Below are 18,789 nucleotides of genomic sequence, written 5' to 3'. Positions count from 1 at the left end.
AATTAAAGCAGAAGAGAACAACTATTGCTAATATTCTTAAGAGTGTAGCTATCAGATTTGTTGTGTTTTCCTAGTATTAATAAGCAGTGACTGAAGTGGTGAGAGTGACTTTGAATCCATGTCTCATATCATTTTGACCATTATTTAACAGTTCCATATGAGTTTGAAACTCATCTGAGAAAGCACATCTTCACTAACCTACATATTGTTTTATATCCAGTGCAAGGTGTTTGCTCTATTCAAAATGTATCGTAGTGTGAAGGATATGTTCTGTTAATCCAATACTGTACCCAAGACTACTCTGCCAGCAAGTGAAAAATATGTGAGAGCAAAAAAAAATTTTGTCGTCCTTCTAAGGTTATCCAAGCCCTAAAGTAACAAAATATTTTGTTTACCCACAGAATAGTTTTGTTAATCTTGTATGTAAAAGGTTATGAACACAGCACTGTGCTAGTACTTTCTATATTGTCTGATGAAAAAACCCATTTACGTTTTCTTACCATTTATGACTTACATTGCCATCTTTTCAGATTTTGAAGAATGTAGAGTCTTCCAGTAACGTTCAGCCACATTTCCTAGAATTCTTATTATCTCTTGGTTGGCCAGTTAATGTGGGCAAACACCCTGGTTGGACGGGACATGTATCAACCAGTTGGTCAATTAACAGTTGCGATGATGAGGTAGTACAAGAACAAGGTAAGATTTAAAATAGCGATAGCTTTTAGCTTTGTGTTCTCATGAATACAACCATTGTTCATGCTTAAAGGACAGATGACAAGTTGTAAGAAGTGCATTAAAATAGGTGTGTGTGTGTGTGTGTGTGTGTACATAGTAATTTAGGAGAAAGGAGGAAGAATTGAATGATTTAGACAAAGATGCACATAAGCTGAATTAAGCGTGATGGTCGTATAGATGAGTAAATGAATTTACAGTGCCGCTGTGCTTCCAACTGTAGGAAAGTTTTACAGGTCAGATCTACGCCAATTGATGCAAAAACATAAGATGCCCCAACGAGTTTCACCTGTGAAGAGCTCTGAAGTTGCCCTCTGTTCTGGTAGTAAAAAATCTGTCCTGACTTTTAACTTGCAGGCTTATATTTTTAGTCCCTCATTTATAAGCGGGATAACCAAACTGCAAGTACCAGATACAAAGTTTCAAACAGATGAGCTATGCATCCTAATGCTGAACAACTTGAGCTCTGCATGTGAAGTCTTCTAGTCAGACCTTACATTGTGATCCCCTATTTCATTATTTTGGTCTTCCTGATGACGGCAATGCTTAAACAATAAGTCTAATAATAATCAGTGAATGATGACTTATGGTTCTCTGCCACTTTGAGGAATATCACAAAGAAAGCTCATGTTTGGAGCATGTGTGCTGTAGATACGCATGATTTGCATAAGTCCGCCATCTAGTGTTGGGCTCGGATGATTACAAGTTGTTTTTGTTCCAAGACGTTTTCTTCAAGTCACTAGGCTGTGTAACTCCTCCTTTTGGTAATACTGTGCATGGTCATCAACGCCTTCTTAAGATAGTTTTTTCCGTTGACGGGTTCAGATGTAATCTCTTGTGCTCCTGTTCGAGACTCCTTCGGTTCTCTAGTAGAACTTCACTCACCGACCTGGCTCCCTTTCTCCATTTCCATCGTCTTTCGGAGAATGCCCTGCTAATGCAATCCAAGAAAATAGGCTGGATCAGGAATATTAGAAACCTACTTAATAACATTGAGGTAAAGGGAGGTAGTATCAATCGCCCTGAATTGCCCACAAGGAAACAAATAAAAGTAATGTATTGGGAAGCACAGAATGAAGCCAGGGGTATCGGGGTAGACTAACTGAGGAATTTCTGGATTTTAAACTATTATGTACCTTGGAAGCTTACCTTGATCTTATTCTGTTGCTGGCTGATTGAAAACGTAATTTTCAATTCAGGTACGGCTCTCTACCCCTGAACTCTCTTGCAAACTTATGTTCATGCAGTGCTGCCCAGAATTAAGGCTGTCCCTGTTGCTCTGCCCCAATCGAATTGATTGGTCATGTTCTCTTTGGCTGCCATGCATACGCTGGTCCTGAAAGAAAATGGTTAATCCCTATTTGTAAACAGCTCAGAACCCAAGAGTATGGTGTAGCTTTGCACATATTAAAATCAGATACAAGACCTCTTTTTGTATGCGCATTAGCAAAGTTCCTGGGCCATATGTGGGGAATCAGAAGGAAGGCCAAAACGTTCAATCGATTATCCCCTCCAATAGGCCCATAGTATATTAATATCTGAAAGAAACACGTTAGTTAGATTCCTCACCTTAGAATATCCCCAGGCGTCAGACTGGATCCGGAAGATTTTTTCGTCAGCAGTACCCCTTGCGCCTCGCTAGGCGTCGTCTGCGGCTCCGCGTCCGTCGTCGGCGTCGTGCGCCGGGATGACGTCGTCGGAGTACTTAGACGCCGCCCTCGCGCGCTGACGTCAGTTCTTCTTTTTTCCGCGCCAGTAAGCGCAGATCTGGGAGAGCTACCCCTTTTAGTCTTTTTTGACTAAGTTTTTTGATCCTTATTGATCTTGTCTCGACTCCGGTGCCGGTAGGATGCCTGGTTTCAAAGCCTGTACTGACTGTAACCGCTTGATGTCGGTTACGGATCATTACCGCCGGTGCCTTTACTGTTTGGGCCTCGACCATGACGCGGAGTCATGTTCGGACTGCAAGGCCCTGACCTCGAAGGCTAAACGGGAGCGGTCCCGTAAGCTCCTCGAGATTCGCCACTCGGCTCCGCGCCCCTCTCGATCCCGGTCCAGGAGGAGGTCCAAGGATCGGTCGCGGAGCCGCAGCCGACGTCATCATCGCTCGTCTGGCTCCAAGTCTTCGGGTAAGTCGAAGCACTCCAAGAAGTCCAAGAGGCGACATCGCTCTTCGGACTCCCCTCGCCGGTCGCGCGACTCGGCCGAGGGTCAGGGTGGTTCCACCCCCGCGGCTCCAGCGGCGCCGCAGGCACCGCGCAAGTCCCCATACCCGCCGGTCCCTGGGACTGACGCGACGCCGGCGGAAGTCAGTGCCTTCCTCTCGGCCATGAGGAGCCTGGCTCCGCCGTCGACGCCCACTGGCGCGCCTTCGGGCCCCGCGGACCCGACTGGGCAACCTTGGGCAATTTCTACCATGGTGGCGCTTAGACGTCATGCCTGGCTGTGGTCCACGTCTTTTTCGGGGGATGTCCAGAGCACTCTCATGGACATGCCCTTTGATGGCACTCGCCTTTTTGGTGAGAAAGCGGACACTGCGCTGAATCGCTTTAAGGACTCCCGGGCTACGGCTAAGGCCTTGGGCCTCTCGGCCCAGCGATCGCAAACTTCCGCTTTTCGCCCCTTTCGTGGCCAAGGAAGGGGCGCCTCCTCACGTCCGCCTAGCCACCAGCCGCAGACCCAACCTGCGCGCGGTCGCGGATGTGGTTTCCGCCGAGGCGGTTCTGGAGGCCGACGCAGTCAGCCCACATCCACCCCGGCAGCATCCGCCTCCAAGCCTTCCTAGTCCGAGCTTTCCGGCCCATTCCTCGCCAGTGGGCAGCAGAGTTCGCCATCACCTGCTCCACTGGCGTACCATCACTTCGGACAGGTGGGTGCTGCAAATCGTCCGAAGGGGCTACTCCCTCCCCTTCGAGACGACCCCTCCAGCCATGCCACCGCAGCACCACCGTATCTCGGAGGATCATTTGAATCTTCTGCGAGAGGAAGTTTCGGCCCTCTTGGCCAAAGAGGCCGTCGAGCGCGTTCCGAGCCCAGAAGTAGGTCGTGGTTGTTATTCCCACTACTTTCTGGTTCCCAAGAAGGGCAAAGGGGGCCTACGCCCTATCTTGGACCTCAGGAACGTCAATGCCTTCCTCCGGAAGGAACGGTTCGAGATGTTGACTTTGGCTCAGGTTCTAGCTGCCCTCGACCCTGGAGACTGGATGGTAGCGTTGGACTTGCAGGACGCATATTTCCACATCCCCGTCCTGCCGGCCCACCGGCGTTACCTGCGGTTCACGGTGGGCCAGGAGCATTTTCAGTTCACCGTGCTCCCCTTCGGCCTCACCAGTGCCCCTCGGGTGTTCACGAAAGTGATGGCGGTGGTCGCAGCTCATCTGCGCAGATCAGGGGTTCCAGTCTTCCCCTATCTCGACGACTGGTTGTTGAAGGCGGGCTCGCCCCAGGCAGTCGTCTCCCACCTCCAGACTACGGCGGATCTCCTGCATTTGCTGGGGTTTTCCATCAACGTGCCGAAGTCACACCTGAGTCCCTCTCAGAAGCTCCTCTTCTTCGGAGCGGTTCTCGATTCGGCGCAGTTCCGGGTCTATCCGCCGGAACAGCGGGTCTGGGATATTCAGGCCCTGATTCCCATCTTTCGGCCTCTATCCTGGGTTTCGGTCAGGCTTGTGTTGCGGATTCTGGGGCTGATGGCCTCCTGCATCCTACTAGTGCATCACGCCAGGCGGCGCATGCGGGCTCTGCAGTGGGACCTGAAGTTTCAGTGGGCCCAGCATCACAGAAACCTGTCCGACCATGTCTTGATCTCGGAGGGCACTGCACAGCAGTTGCAGTGGTGGCTCACGGACCGCGAGTGGGTCAAGGGCAAGAGCCTCTCCCTTCCCCAACCGGAGCATGTCGTAGTGACGGATGCGTCCCTCCTGGGATGGGGTGGCCATATGGGAGAGGCGGAGATCAGAGGTCTCTGGTCTCCGGCGGAGTCTCGTCTCCACATCAACCTGTTGGAGTTGAGAGCGATCCGGCTTGCACTGAAAGCCTTCCTTCCCTCTGTCAGGGGAAGTGTCGTGCAGGTGTTCACGGACAACACCACCGCCATGTGGTATTGCAACAAACAGGGCGGGGTGGGGTCGTGGACCCTTTGTCAGGAGGCTCTGCGCCTCTGGACATGGCTGGAACACCAGGGCGTCACCCTAGTGGTTCAACATCTGGCGGGCTCTCTGAACGCCAGAGCAGACGAACTCAGCCGCCGGTGCATGATGGATCACGAATGGCGTCTGAACTCCGAAGTGGCACAAGGTCTCTTTTAGCAGTGGGGAGAGCCTTGGTTAGATCTATTCGCCACCGAAGAGAACGCGCAATGTCAGCAGTTCTGCGTGTTGGAATTTCCAAGGCGGCACTCGCTCGGCGACGCTTTTCGTCACGAGTGGAGTTGCGGTCTGTTGTACGCCTTTCCGCCTATACCACTTCTGCCCAGAGTGCTGAAGAAGATCAGGCGCGACCGGGCCCAAGTCATCTTGGTGGCTCCGGACTGGGCACAAAGGTACTGGTATCCCGAGCTACTCAGTATGTTGACCGATCCTCCGATACGTCTGCCCCTTCGGGAGGATCTTCTGTCGCAGCAGCAGGGGACGGTCCTCCACCCGAACCTGTCCAGCCTCCACCTCCATGCGTGGAGATTGAGCGGCGGCAGTTGATGCCATTTGACTTGCCTCCTGAAGTCTGTGATATCATTCTGGCAGCCAGGCGTCCCTCCACAAAGACGGTATACGCCTGCCGGTGGAACAAATTTGTGGCATGGTGCACAGCAAAGGCTGTGGATCCCCTTTACGCCCCTCTTTCTGAGGTTCTCCTCTTTCTTCTTTCCTTGGCCCAGCAGGGCTCTGCCTTGGGCACCTTGAAAGGTTATCTTGCTGCCATCTCTGCCTTCTTAAGGCTTCCTGATCAGCCTTCTCTTTTCAAGTCCCCGGTAGTTACACGCTTTCTAAAAGGCATTACTCACACGTTCCCTCCTGTCCCTTTTGTAATGCCTCAGTGTTCTCACATTTCTAATGTGAGCTCCCTTTGAGCCTCTTCATAATTGTCCTCTTCGTCTGCTGATGCTTAAGACTGCTTTTCTGGTAGCCATCACCTCGGCTAGACGGGTGAGTGAGCTCCAGGCTTTATCATCACAGGCTCCTTTTCTATCTGTTCACCCGGACAAGGTTGTCCTTCGGCCTCGTCCCTCCTTTCTTCCGAAAGTGGTGACCCCCTTTCATCTTGGGCAATCTGTCACCTTGCCTACCTTCTTTCCGCCTCCGCATCCTTCCAAAGAGGAAGAGAGGCTCCACCGTCTGGACCCAAAACGTGCGCTCTCCTTTTATCTGGACCGCACAAAGCAGTTCCGGGTGGACGACCAACTTTTCATTGGATACGTGGGTGCTAAGAAGGGGAAAGCTGTGTACAAACGGACCATCTCTCAGTGGGTCGTTTTGTGCATCAAAATTTGTTATTCCTTGGCAAAAAAGGACCCTCCTGTTGGGCTGCGCGCCCATTCTACTCGGGCCACAGCAGCTACTACTGCTTTGGGACGGGGTGTCCCTTTGTAGAACATCTGTCAGGCGGCTACGTGGGCTTCGCTCCACACGTTTGCCAGGCATTATTGCCTTGACAGCCAAGTCCGGAGGGATGGCTTCTTTGGCCGTTCTGTCCTCCAGGACTTTCTGGTGTGATCTTGGTTCGCAGACCCACCACCGGGGCTGGTATTGCTTGGGTATCTATTCTAAGGTGAGGAATCTAACTAACGTGTTTCTTTCAGATGAACAAGTTACTTACCTTCGGTAACGATGTATCTGTAAGAAACATTAGTTAGTTAGATTCCTCACCGACCCACCCATCCTCCCCGTTTTGCGAACTAACATCTAGGGTTAAGGTTATCCTTTTCAGGCCCCTAGATTTTATTTTTGGCACCAGTGTCGGTCTCTTGCATGGCTCTGCGTTCCTGGCGCGGAAAGCTATGTACAAGAACTGACGTCAGCGCGCGAGGTCGGCGTCTAAGTACTCCGACGTCATCCCAGCGCACGACGCCGACGACGGACGCGGAGCCGGAGACGACGCCTAGCGACGCGCAAGGGGTATTGCTGACGAAAAAATCTTCCGGATCCAGTCTGACGCCTGGGGATATTCTAAGGTGAGGAATCTAACTAACTAATGTTTCTTACAGATACATCGTTACCGAAGGTAAGTAACTTGTTCTTCAAGCACTGCTAGGAAGGGGGGGGGGGGGGGAGTCTACCTTAACCTTTACAAAGTGCAGTCAACCGAACAACTCCTTTTGATCACATCGCCACAATCATAATGACAGTGAAAGCACTATCTTAATAATTCAATGCAGATCAATTCAGTGCCACAGTTTATAGAAAAGCTTGTATTTTTCTGTATTAGGCTATATGAATTGATCAGCTAATAGTTTTTTAAAGGCAACTAATGTACAGTTTTTTCTTTTTAAGAATAGGCACGCATTTTAAACGTTAAGCTACATGATCCGTTTAGCATTATTTTTTAACTGTAGTACATTTTAGTACATGTAAACTTTATTGGGTTTTATATATGCATTCTGCACTTTTATGGTCTTATGACTGAAATAAAGTTTATTGAATTGACCTGCTAATGGAATGAACTTCGGACAGAAGTGGAATGAAGTGTCACTCTAAGTATCCCCATGCCGGCGAACACTCCGTTTGCAACCTTTGCCTCGCCCGATCATCGAGAGGAAAGCTGTGAGGCTTGCAATACTTTTAGATCAAAAAAGACACTTCTAGATCAACATGCTCGGCACCAAGAAATGCAGCGTAGACAAGCTGACTATGTACCTGACATCTCTGTTCGATTTCAGGAGGAAGACGAGGAAGCTTCGGCAGTACAAGAAGAAACACCATCTATCCAGGATTCCGAGTCCCAATCCTACCAGGACTCTGCCACCCTTCAGCAGGCACAGAAGCATTGGACAGTGAGTACTTTTACCCCTGGTCTAAAGCCCAAAACACCAGCTCCGACCGAAAAGACGGCTTACGGTCCCCAATGCAAAAAGGCCATGGCGCGCATCAAAAGATGTACTCGGGAGCCCCGCCCTCCCGCTCATCTCTGAAAGTTCGGCCTGCAGCATGGGCCTCCACACCTCAATATCTGGGTCTACAGCCCCCTCAGTCTCGTCAAAAAAGCGTTGTATTTTGGATCAGAGTACAGTTACAGCTAAATTGATTCTTCCTCCACCAAAATGCTTCATTTTCAGACCAAAATCTCCACCAGAGCCGATCCTCGATGTAATGCAGGAACAGCTCAACCCGAAGCACAAAAACACTCCAGATTCAGGTAGGAACTAAGAAAATAGTGCTTCAACCAGCAAAACCTCACTCTTTAAAAAAAAAAAAAAAAACTTTCCAAGAGGCTTTGGACGTTACTCTACAGCCTCCAAGAAGAAGGATGAAGCCACTAGCCCATTACACATCCTATTCCAGCTTCACCTAGCCCACAAACACCAACCCCACCACCTCACTCACCACAAATATCTGAAGCAGGTGGGTGACACGTCTCCTCATTCACCCATGGTAGAGGATGATGAGGATATACCACAAAACATACTCCCTGGGGATGCTTGGGATGACTATGATGTTGAACCACAAGGGGAATACGGACCCTGATCTCGATCACCACTTGATGATGCTTCCTCATATCTGGATTTAATATCGGGGGGCAGCAGCTTTTCATCAGGTCCCCTTACATAAGGACACAATAGAGGAGGATTTTCGTTTTGAAAGTGTATCTAATGCTTGGAGGGGGAACACAATACCTACCACTCCTTAAGGGCATGGTATGTCACACAGAGGTCATTTTGAAAGACCCTGTCAAAGCTATAGTAATAACAGCACACTCATTGACAAAAAATATAAGGATACACCATCAGATCCCTCTATATAGTAGAGTCTCGAATGCAAGAAAAAGGGGTAACACCCCAAACATCAGGAGATGCATTACCTTCAGAGAAAGAGTCTAAACTAATAGATGTTTCTGGGAAACGTGTAGCTGTACAAGCAGCTAATCATTGGCCCATAGCCAACAGCCAGGCTCAATTAGTTAGACATGACAGAGCCCACTGGGACGAAATGGAGGAGCTCCTCCAACATCTCCCATAGGAACGCAGGAAAAGGGTGCAGGAATTTGTTAATGAGGGAAGGCTCATTACCAACAGTTCTATAAAATGCGTATTAGATACAGCTGACTCCGCTGCTAGAGCTATAAATACTTGTATCCTATTATGTAGGCATGCATGGCTCCATGTTTCAGGATTTAAGCTTGAGTACCTCAAGCAACAGGCTATTTTAAACCTGCCTTTTGATAAAGAACATCTTTTCGGGCCTCAAGAGGACACAGCACTCGAGAAAATGAAAAAGGACTCGGAGGTCGCAAAATCAATGGGGACTCTACAAACATGCATATACCGTGGTTCCTTTCGTAGGCCCAACTATAAGCAAGGTGCAAGATCTACCTCCTCGGACAACACTGGGTCAGCATACAAAAACCAGGGACAAACTTCCACTCTAAAAACATTCTACAGAGGTTCCTACAGAGGAAACTATTTTAAAGCAAGAAGTCGAGGGAATAATACCTGTACCTCAAACCATAACAAGCAATGACTACCTTACCATTCCCCTAGACGACTTACCATTTGTCTGGTGCTCTCTTCAAACCTTTCTCAATATTTGGAAATCAATCACAACAGATGAATGGGTGTTAGATATTATCCAACATGGTTACTTTCTGGAGGTCATTTCAACTCCTTCAAATATCCCACCTCGCAAACACAAACTATCAATTCAACAACAAAATCTCCTACAAGAAGAAATAACAGCTTTACTACAAAAAAGGAGCAATAGAACCAGTTCAAAACAGTTTCAGGGAACAGGAGTATGCTCATTATACTTCCTTATTCCCCAAAAAGATGGGTCGGTACGACCCATTCTTGATCTCAGACCACTACATCCTATCAGAACACTTCCATATTGTCATGCTTCAGGAGATCATTCCTATGCTGCAGAAAGAAGATTTTATGGCTGCCTTAGACTTAAAGAACGCCTACTTCCATATACCTAGTTATCCCGCACACAGAAAGTATCTAAGGCTTAAATTCCAAGGAAACCATTATCAATTCAAGGTTCTTCCCTTTGGAATTACCACAGCACCAAAGATATTCATAAAATGTTTAGCAGTAGTAGAAGCACATCTACGCAGACAAAACTTAAATGTCTTTCCATATTTAGATGACTGGTTAATAAAAGCAAAGATCCTCTGCAAGCAAAATACTCAATAAGCCCTAACCTCATCAATTCGGGGTCACCATCAACCTACAGAAGTTACATCTACAACCAGCTACCATAAAGTCAGACCTAGAAGCCATGCTCAACACACATTCAGCATTGGCATACCCAAATGCAGACCGCATACACAGCATACGAACGTTAATGTAACAGTTTCAAACATGGTGTCAAATCCCAGCCAAAACATTTCTACGCCTTCTAGGCATGATGGCATCTTGTATTTCAATAGTTCCACATGCCAGACTACACAAGATGTCTCTAGGAATCTCTCTCTCATCAATGAGCACAGTCACTTCGTCAACTTCGCAATCTAGTGTTGGTAGACAGCTGCACACATCACTCTCTGCAGTGATGGAAGCCACATAATCCAGAGGGCGGCTGTTTCCAGACCCTGTCCCACAATGTGAGAAGTTGGCCTGGCATATGCTGGTCACTAGTTATAGTGGCCACCTTGCACCAGTCCAATTCGACTCTTATTGATGATAGGTAAAGACAAACTTTTAAAAAAGCTATCCTAGTGGTAGCTGTGGAGAGCAGCCTTCAGGCTAAGTCTTGAAGGAGTGTTAAGCTTATTGTTTTACCATAATAACCTCTTGAATAACCAAATGAAAGAGTAGCCCACACAGGTGTATATATATAAAATATATGTATTTATTCTAGACAGAATCCCACAGTCGCTTTATGTGACTAGTGGCAAAGTTACACTTCAAACAAGCATTTATAAACACAATAAATAGCACAGCAATCAATGGGCCCCAGGGGGGGACCAAACCATATATCAAAAAAGTGGTATAAGAACCACGACAATTCTACAGGCAATGCCTAGGGCATTCAGGATCGCTTGCCCCTTCAGAATCCACCCACAGTTATGAGGAAGGGGACCCACGGGAGACGCGTGCAGTGCAAAGAGCTGCTATCGGGATCTCAATGTTCGCCTATGGAGAATGTCGCGGTTTAAATTATACAGATTAAAGTCACTTCTAGCAGGAGTACAAAGTTAAAACTTTAGACTTAAGCTTTTGAGGAGCCCACTACCACGAGAGTACCGAGGTACCACTGTTACCTGCCCCAGGGAAGCCGGGTGCATAGGTCGATTCTGGTGTCGGGTCGCGGGCTGATTTTCTATAGGAAAATGTTCAAAAGTGCTGCTAGCCCAAAGCGTTGATGATGCCGTGAAGATCAACGGTGTGAAGATTGTAGAGAAGAACCTGAAAGCAGAGGGGACAGAGTCTGGGTCACGGCAAAGTGACCAGGAGGCTCAAAGCAAAGAGCCCTTCGATGTCGGGTGCTTCAGGTGAGAGGTGCTGTTGCTTGGATCTGCAGCCACGGACTCCGGGAGGCTTCAAGGAAGGCCAGCTTCCGGATGGCGACTGTCCCACGTCGGATGAGGGTCGCTGCGGTGTTAGTGTCCGGATTGGATCCACTAAGCCTTGGCAACCGCAACCCACGAAGAATAAACAAATCAGCTACAGTGCAGACCCACGAGGTCTGGGAGAGGTGTCCTTTGGAGAGACTGTAGAGCAGGCCTGGAGCAACCAGGGGAACTCTTGTTTGTCGAGCTAGACCTCCGCTAGGGCCCACAAGTCGAGAGACAAGGGACCGCGGGAGGCGGCAATTTGGCGTGCGTAAAAGGGCACCCACGGGCCACCGGAGGGGGCTAGGGCGCCGGTCTTTGGCACAATTGCTGTAGAGTGGTTGGCTCGAAAACGGGCCAAAGCACAACTTCCCCACTGGTCAGGGTCGTGTGCTATGCAAGAGGTGCCCGGTGTGCTGGGGTATTGGGGATCTCGGCACCCACACGGTCCACGGTGCCCAAACTCGTTGAGCACACTCACTGGCCTCTGGGATGCGCTGGAAACCCACCTCAAGGGTGCTGGAAGTCGTCGAAGTCCGTCGGAGCAGCGAAGTTCCAACCGGGTCACTTGCAGTGTTTCAGGTGCCTGCCAAGCAGGGGGATAACTCCTTTATCCCAAGGGAGATTTCTTCCGTCAGCTGGGCAGCAGCAAGTCGAAGGTCAAGACTGTAAAGTTCAAGATTAATCTCAGGCTCTGGGGCCACGTTATTCACCTTTATCCCCAAGATTAGGGGAGTGTCCAGAGTAGTGTCCACCAATGAGTGGTGAGGCGGGAAAGGGTGGCTACACCCTCTCCCCTTTGTGTGTTTCCCGCCTGGGCGAGGGGCAGGATGCCCCTGAACCGGTTCCAAGCGGTGTATGCAGAATTAGGTCTCTGCAGCTGCCTACGTGCAACTCTGAAAGGACATTTGGTGCACCCACCCTGTTCCAATCCACATTATCCTGTCTGGGGAGATGCTAGCACCTCCCTGCCACAGGAGCCCTATTGTCCAGCTGGCGAGGCTGGGGTTTTCCCCAGCAACAGCCAGCCAGGGTCGTGTAGGTGGCGGGCAGTAGCCATTTTGTGTAACTTGTGCACTTTTAAATTGGTGTCTAAATTCTACCGCTTTTCCCATATCGCCCTTCTAGCAAGGGGGAATCGTACCCTCATGCCCATGGCTGGACTGGGGGTATGATTCCTACATGTTTGACACCAAACACAATATGGTTCTGTGTAGCCATTCTCAAGTTATCGCGGTATCGCGATAGACTTATAATGCGGTTAAGAGTATATGGTATGGCTACACTACAAACAACCCAGTAACGATTTTACGAAGGTTGCAGAGAGGCCCTACTCATGTAGGGGTCCCCCCTCACACATACCTCAGCACCCTGCCCTGTAGGATTAGCAAGGCCTGCTATACGGGTGACCTATGAGAGTACATGTGTTGTAATGGGGTGGGAAATAGGGTACCTATATCCCTGTAAGGGGTACCAGCACCACCTTACCCAGACTACAGTAGTGGTCTGGTGGTGTCAGTTTGTATGGCTGTCCCAGTGCGGCACAATAAGTGCTGCAGCCCTGGTAGGCCTACTGGGGGACCCATGCCCTGGGTACCTAGGGTACCATCTACAAGGGACTGGTAGGGCATGCCCAGCATCCAATTAGGTTTGTACCTAGAGTACTCACATCAGTTTTAGGGAGAAAGCAGATAGGCTGGGGTCCAGGACAACATGATCCCAGCCAGACTAGTCAAAAACCACTCAAATACCAGGCAAAAAGTTGGGGGCAACCATTAGTCAGATTCCACTCTCCTACACACAAATAATTCTCACAGCAGATGCTTCCCTAATTGTTTGGGGTGCACATCTCCAAAACCTCACAATTCACGGGGTATGAGACTCCAAACACCGGGATCTCCATATCAATTACTTAGTGCTGCAAGCTGTTCACCTAGCATCGAAAGCCTTCCTACCTCACCTTCAACACAAAGTTGTCCTAATTCAAACAGACAATATGACAACTATGGATTATATATAAAAACAGGGTCGACGCACTCTCTCCTGTTGCCTCGGTTAGCACAGAAAATATGGAAAATAGCAATACATCACAACATGCACCTCCTAGCAGATCATGTCCTGGGGGCAAGCAATCAAATTGCCGACTTTCTAAGCAAGATTCAGCAACAAGTCCAAACTTGGGAACTCCACCCCACGGCCCTTTTTACCATATTTTCTAAAATGGGGGTTCCTATAAATAGATCTTTTCGCAACCAAACAAAATACAAAACGCCAAACTTGGCAAGCAGGTATCCACACCACCAATCCAAGGGGAAAGGCTCTATAGATTAACTGGTCAGAAATTTTTGCATACAGTTTTCCTCCTCTCCCACTACTTCCATTAGTGGTCAGGAAACTCAGGCAAACATATTACAATGATACTTATAGCACCTACATAGTCTCGCCACTCATGGTTTTCGACACTGTGGGAACTATCCCTAGTCTCACACGAGAAGCTTCACCTTAACCCAGACCTTCTCACACAGAACCAAGGAACACTAAGACATCCCAGTCCAGGGCTCGAAAAATCAGCTCGCCCACTCGCATTGTCAAGCAAGATTAAATCATAACGAGCTATTTTTAGGGACTACCCTCCCTTTCTGGTGAGCTGAAAATCCTCTAACTTCTGTGAAAGACAAACTGACTTTTGACCCCTGTCTCTGAAAGTGGAGCAAATGTTACAAGATAACGAGATTTGCTGCTAGGCCTTTTCCCCCATACATTTATAAGACAGCACTTGGGCTCCATCGGGACTTGTTTCCCTGTTACCTCTACAATGATCTCCAGCACTGTCTCCCAGTACTGTCTCAGTTTTGTACAGTTCCACAATGTGTGGTAGAAGGTGCCCACGTCCCCTCACTGCCGCAGACAACTCGGGTCAGTGGATCTTCCCATCTTATGTAGAACTGCCCTGGTATAGTAAGACCTATGTAATATTTTGAACTGTACCAGCCGTAATTTGGAGGAGATTGCCACCTCTTTAGGCGATGCCACAGCGTCTTGCCAGTCCGGGTCATCCATTTCCCCCACTTCTAACTGCCAGACCTCCCTGAGTCGGTCAAATGGGTCTGCTCGGTTATTGATGATTTTTTTATATGTTAGTGAAGTTGCTTGCTTGTATAACTGGTCTGTAAGTAATCGGTCTTCTAGGGGGGGGGCGACTCTGGAAGAGTCTCGGCTGGAGGGAGGACTGCATCTATGGCATGTTTGATTTGCCTATATCTAAACTGTTCCTTCGGGGCCGTTTTGTACTGGTCTTGTAGATAATCAAAACTGACCACCTTTCCACTACGCCAAAGGTCCCCCAGCTGGGAGATTCCGATTAGGTCCCAATTTCGAAACCCTTTGCTGTTACCCAATGTTCTCAATCGGCCTGTGTCCCATAGGGGCGTGTGTTGTGTAAATCTACCCGTCCACCCCAGGTGTCTATTAACCATATGCCATATACGAACCGTATGCCTCGCTGGGCCCAGGAGGCCGTTGTTTCTACTTTGGGCATAAAGTTCTCTATTAACCCCTCCAACCCCCAGGGTCTTCCTGTCCAGATGATATGTGGGATCCGTGTCTGGAACGTGCACCCATTGGTTAATTACCGTGAGTTGCGAGGCCCAGTAATATGCCTTTATGTCTGGCAGGGCTATCCCGCCATCGTACCAGCTCCGTGTCAATTTGTGTCCTGCTATTCTGGCCGGTTTCCCGTCCCAAAAAAGGGCTGTCACTTCACCGCTCTAAAGTATGTGTCGGGGACTGGGTATGGTGTGTTGTGCAGGACATATAGGAATCTGGGCAGTGCCATCATCTTAAAGAGGGCCGCTCTGCCCAGCAATGTAAGCGGTAGCGTCCTCCAATGTTTGTGTCCCGTTTCAGTCTTTGCAGGGGGGTCTGAAAGTTTAGGGTAAAAAAGGAATCCTGGTCTGCAGTAATATGAATGCCCAAGTACTTAAAACTATCCCTGACTATCTGGACTTTGCAGTCTCTCGGCAGCTGTGGGGTGGCTCCAGACAGGACGTATAGTACTGATTTATCCCAGTTAATGGCATATCCTGATACTGAACCAAACACAGCACAAATATTAAGAATTGCGTGTAGAGATCGTGTAGGCGAGGCGATATGTAGCAATACATCATCAGCATAGAGTGATATACGGTCCTCCCATTCCTCCCTCCACTTTAGTCCTCGTATCATAGGGTCCCACCTTATCCAGGTTGCCAATTGCTCTAGGGCCAATGCAAACAGTAGGGGTGATAATGGACAGCCCTCTCTCGTCCCTTTACCCAGAGTGATTTCCTTTGATATATGACCATTTACTACTACATTTGCTATGGGGTTGGTGTAAAGTAAGCGCACCCATGAGCAAAATTTTGGCCCGAATCCTAGGTGTTGGAGCACCGCAAATAGGAAGGCTCATTTCACCGAATCAAAGGCCATCTTTGCATCCAGAGATAGGACTGCGGCGTCTTCCAGTATAGTGTGTTTTCTGCCCAGTACGCTGTGCAAGCGTCTCAGATTTAATGCTGTTTCTACAGGGCATGAAACCGGATTGGTCCGGATGAATCAGTTTGGAGAGGTATGGTGTAAGTCGAAGCGCCAGTGTTTTTGCTAATATTTTCCCCTCCACATTGATTAATGAGATTGGGCGGTACGATGAACATTCCTCCACTGGTTTGCCTGGTTTATGTATGGCTACGATAGTGGCTAGCCGTTGGTCTTTAGGGAGTGTACCCAGTTCCCGACTCGTCTCATACATACGCAACAGGTATGGGGCAATCTTATCTGTTGTGCACTTATATAGTTCTATTGGAATACCATTTGGGCCCTTGGCCTTCCCAGATTGTATTTTAGTGATAGCTACTTTGAGTTAGTCTATCGTCATGTCAGCTTATAGTCTGACAGATTCTTGGGGTGTGAGTCGGGGCATATGGATATCTTTAAGAAAAGCAAGTGCTTCCTGTATGGTGGTGGTATTTGTGGATGTATGCACTCGCTCATAGTGCCGTGCTAACGTGTCTACTATGAGTTGTGGGTCCGTTGTAATTTCGCCCTTATCCGTTTTAATCTGTGCTATCCATTTGTTTGATTTTTCCTTTTTGTCAAGCCATGCGAGGAGCTTGCCCGCTTTTATCTCCGGATTTGTAGATCCGTTGTTGGGTGGCTGTCATACTAGACACTGTAGCGTTTCGAAGACTTTCACGATATTCCTGTATTTTTATGCGTAAAGCGTGGTTGATCCCTTCTGTAGGGTTCGTCATCTGTTGGGATTCTAATTGCTCTATCTCTTGCTCCATTTTTTCTATATCCGGTTTCACCCCTTTTTTATGCCCCTCAATTTGCGATATAGCATGACCTCTTATTACTGACTTGTATGCTTGGGGAAGAGACTGAAGCTTCATTATCTTGAAAGTAGTGCGTGGTTGCCCTGACTAAGGCTTTCTTAATCTTAGAATTCAGGAGGTACCCTGGGTATATAGGATACATACGACCTTGGATAGTGCGATGTGTGAGTAGTTCCGTCGTGATCGGTGAGTGGTCGGAGATTCCCCTGGGTAAGTGTGCGGCTCTTCCTAGTTTATTCAGACTGCCTATTGCTACCAGTATGTAGTCTATACGGGAAAGACTGTTATGTGCGCCGGAATGGAATGTGTAGTGTTTCTCATTTCGATTTTGGAACCTCCAGATGTCTAACAGGCCATGTGCATCTAGGAAGTCGGTCAGAGGTGAACTAACCCGATGTTGTGGGCGTGTCGGTGTGCGGCCTAGTGCGTCGTTTGCGGTCATATTAAAATCTCCTCCTATCATTAAGTCTCCTTCCGGTAATGTTAAGAGAAATTTGCCCAGATCTTGTAGGGCAGGAGTGTGCAGTGTAGGAGGTATGTAAACAGATACAAAATTAATCGTGCGTCCGTCTCACTGCATCGAGACTGCCGCAAATCGCCCCTGGTCATCTTTAAAAGTACGATGAATGATGAGGGGGAACTGTTTTCGTATCAATATCCCCACCCCTCGGGATCCGGTTGTGAACTCGGAGTGTGACACTAATTGAAACCCCCATCTATCCAGGGCCCGACTTGTGGAGCCCATCAGGTGTGTCTCTTGTAGCAGTGTAACTGCCGGAGATATACGTTTCAGGTATTGTAGTACCAAACTTCACTCTATCTTATCCCGCAGACCAATAACATTCCATAAGAGAAAGGACAGCCTCGGACGTATGGTACGCTGTGCTGTTAGGTTATGTGACGCCATTGGGTATGTTAGTCTTCATGATATGATGAAGTGTGAGAGTCGTCTTGCGTGCTATTTCAAAGTGAATATACAGTGACAATTGCAGATCTAGAACCATTAGAACTTCAACAGTGTACACATTTCTATCAAGGAGATACACTGACAACAATAACATCGTCCCCATCCCTTCCCGCCAAACACATCTCCCATCCCTGCCTAGTAGGTTCAAAACTACCCACCACCCCAATAGCAGAGTGCCTATGATCCCCAACAAATACGAAATCATAAACGTAGGGTTACGCGGTGTGGCGCCTGCGAGTCTCTTCCTCCCGGGCCCGCAGTAATCCCAATTACATTCTATTTCCCTGATGGCGTAAACGAGTGTCTCTAGTCCTCCACTGAAACAGTGCGCCCCCAGTTCGTTCATAAGGGCCGCCCATGTATTAGTTCAGAGCTTAGCCACCCCCCATTATAGACAGACCAATAAGTGAAATATCTACCGACCATTGTCATTGTTGCAGTCTTTTCATTTCCCGGATCGTGCAATGTCGCTGCCAGGACTCCCCGATCTGGAGCTTCTGGATCTCAACAGTGAGTGTCGCCTGTTTTCGAGTCTGCGATCTGTGTCTTTGGAGTATGGACTGGCGCTTCTGTTGGCGGTGTCGTCTCTGCGGCGTTGGGACGTTGTCGGCCCTTCATCAAGCCATCGTTGGCCTTCGTCCGGTGTCGTAAAGAACCAAGATTTTGCTCCATCCAGCACCTTCAATTTAACTGGGAAGAACATCATATATTTTAAACCTCTGTCTCTGAGCGCCTGTTTGATGCCCTCGAAAGAGCAACGGTCTCTCTGCACCTTCAAGGTGAAATCAGGTAAGAATCTGATTGTTGCATTATCATAGGGAAGATCTCCTTTCACTCTAGCTGCCTGTAGAATTGCATCTCGGTCTTGGAAGTTCAAGATACGTGCAATAATATTGCGGGCGGTGCACCAGGTCGTGGCTTCGGGATTGGCGCTCTGTGTGCCCTCTCGATGGAAAATAGCGGAGAGAGTCTCATGGGTTTGAGTTGATTAAGGATAAGGTCTTCTAAAAAGAG

General features: G+C 48.4%; 1 protein-coding gene across 6 annotated transcripts in view; it reads left to right on the top strand.

Moving 5' to 3' along the window:
- Nucleotides 1-18,789, top strand: part of RALGAPB (Ral GTPase activating protein non-catalytic subunit beta) — a 2,310,294-nt gene that overhangs the window by 1,660,445 nt on the left and 631,060 nt on the right. For all 6 annotated transcript variants that reach the window (XM_085618929.1, XM_085618931.1, XM_085618928.1 and 3 more), the window contains exon 24: nucleotides 531-696. In XM_085618929.1, the coding sequence (XP_085475055.1) occupies nucleotides 531-696 (166 nt within the window). The remainder of the gene's footprint in view (nucleotides 1-530; nucleotides 697-18,789) is intronic.

Source organism: Triturus cristatus, chromosome 7 (assembly GCF_964204655.1).
Source record: "Triturus cristatus chromosome 7, aTriCri1.1, whole genome shotgun sequence".
Classification (NCBI taxonomy): domain Eukaryota; kingdom Metazoa; phylum Chordata; class Amphibia; order Caudata; family Salamandridae; genus Triturus; species Triturus cristatus.
This window is presented reverse-complemented; position numbering and strand designations above follow the sequence as displayed.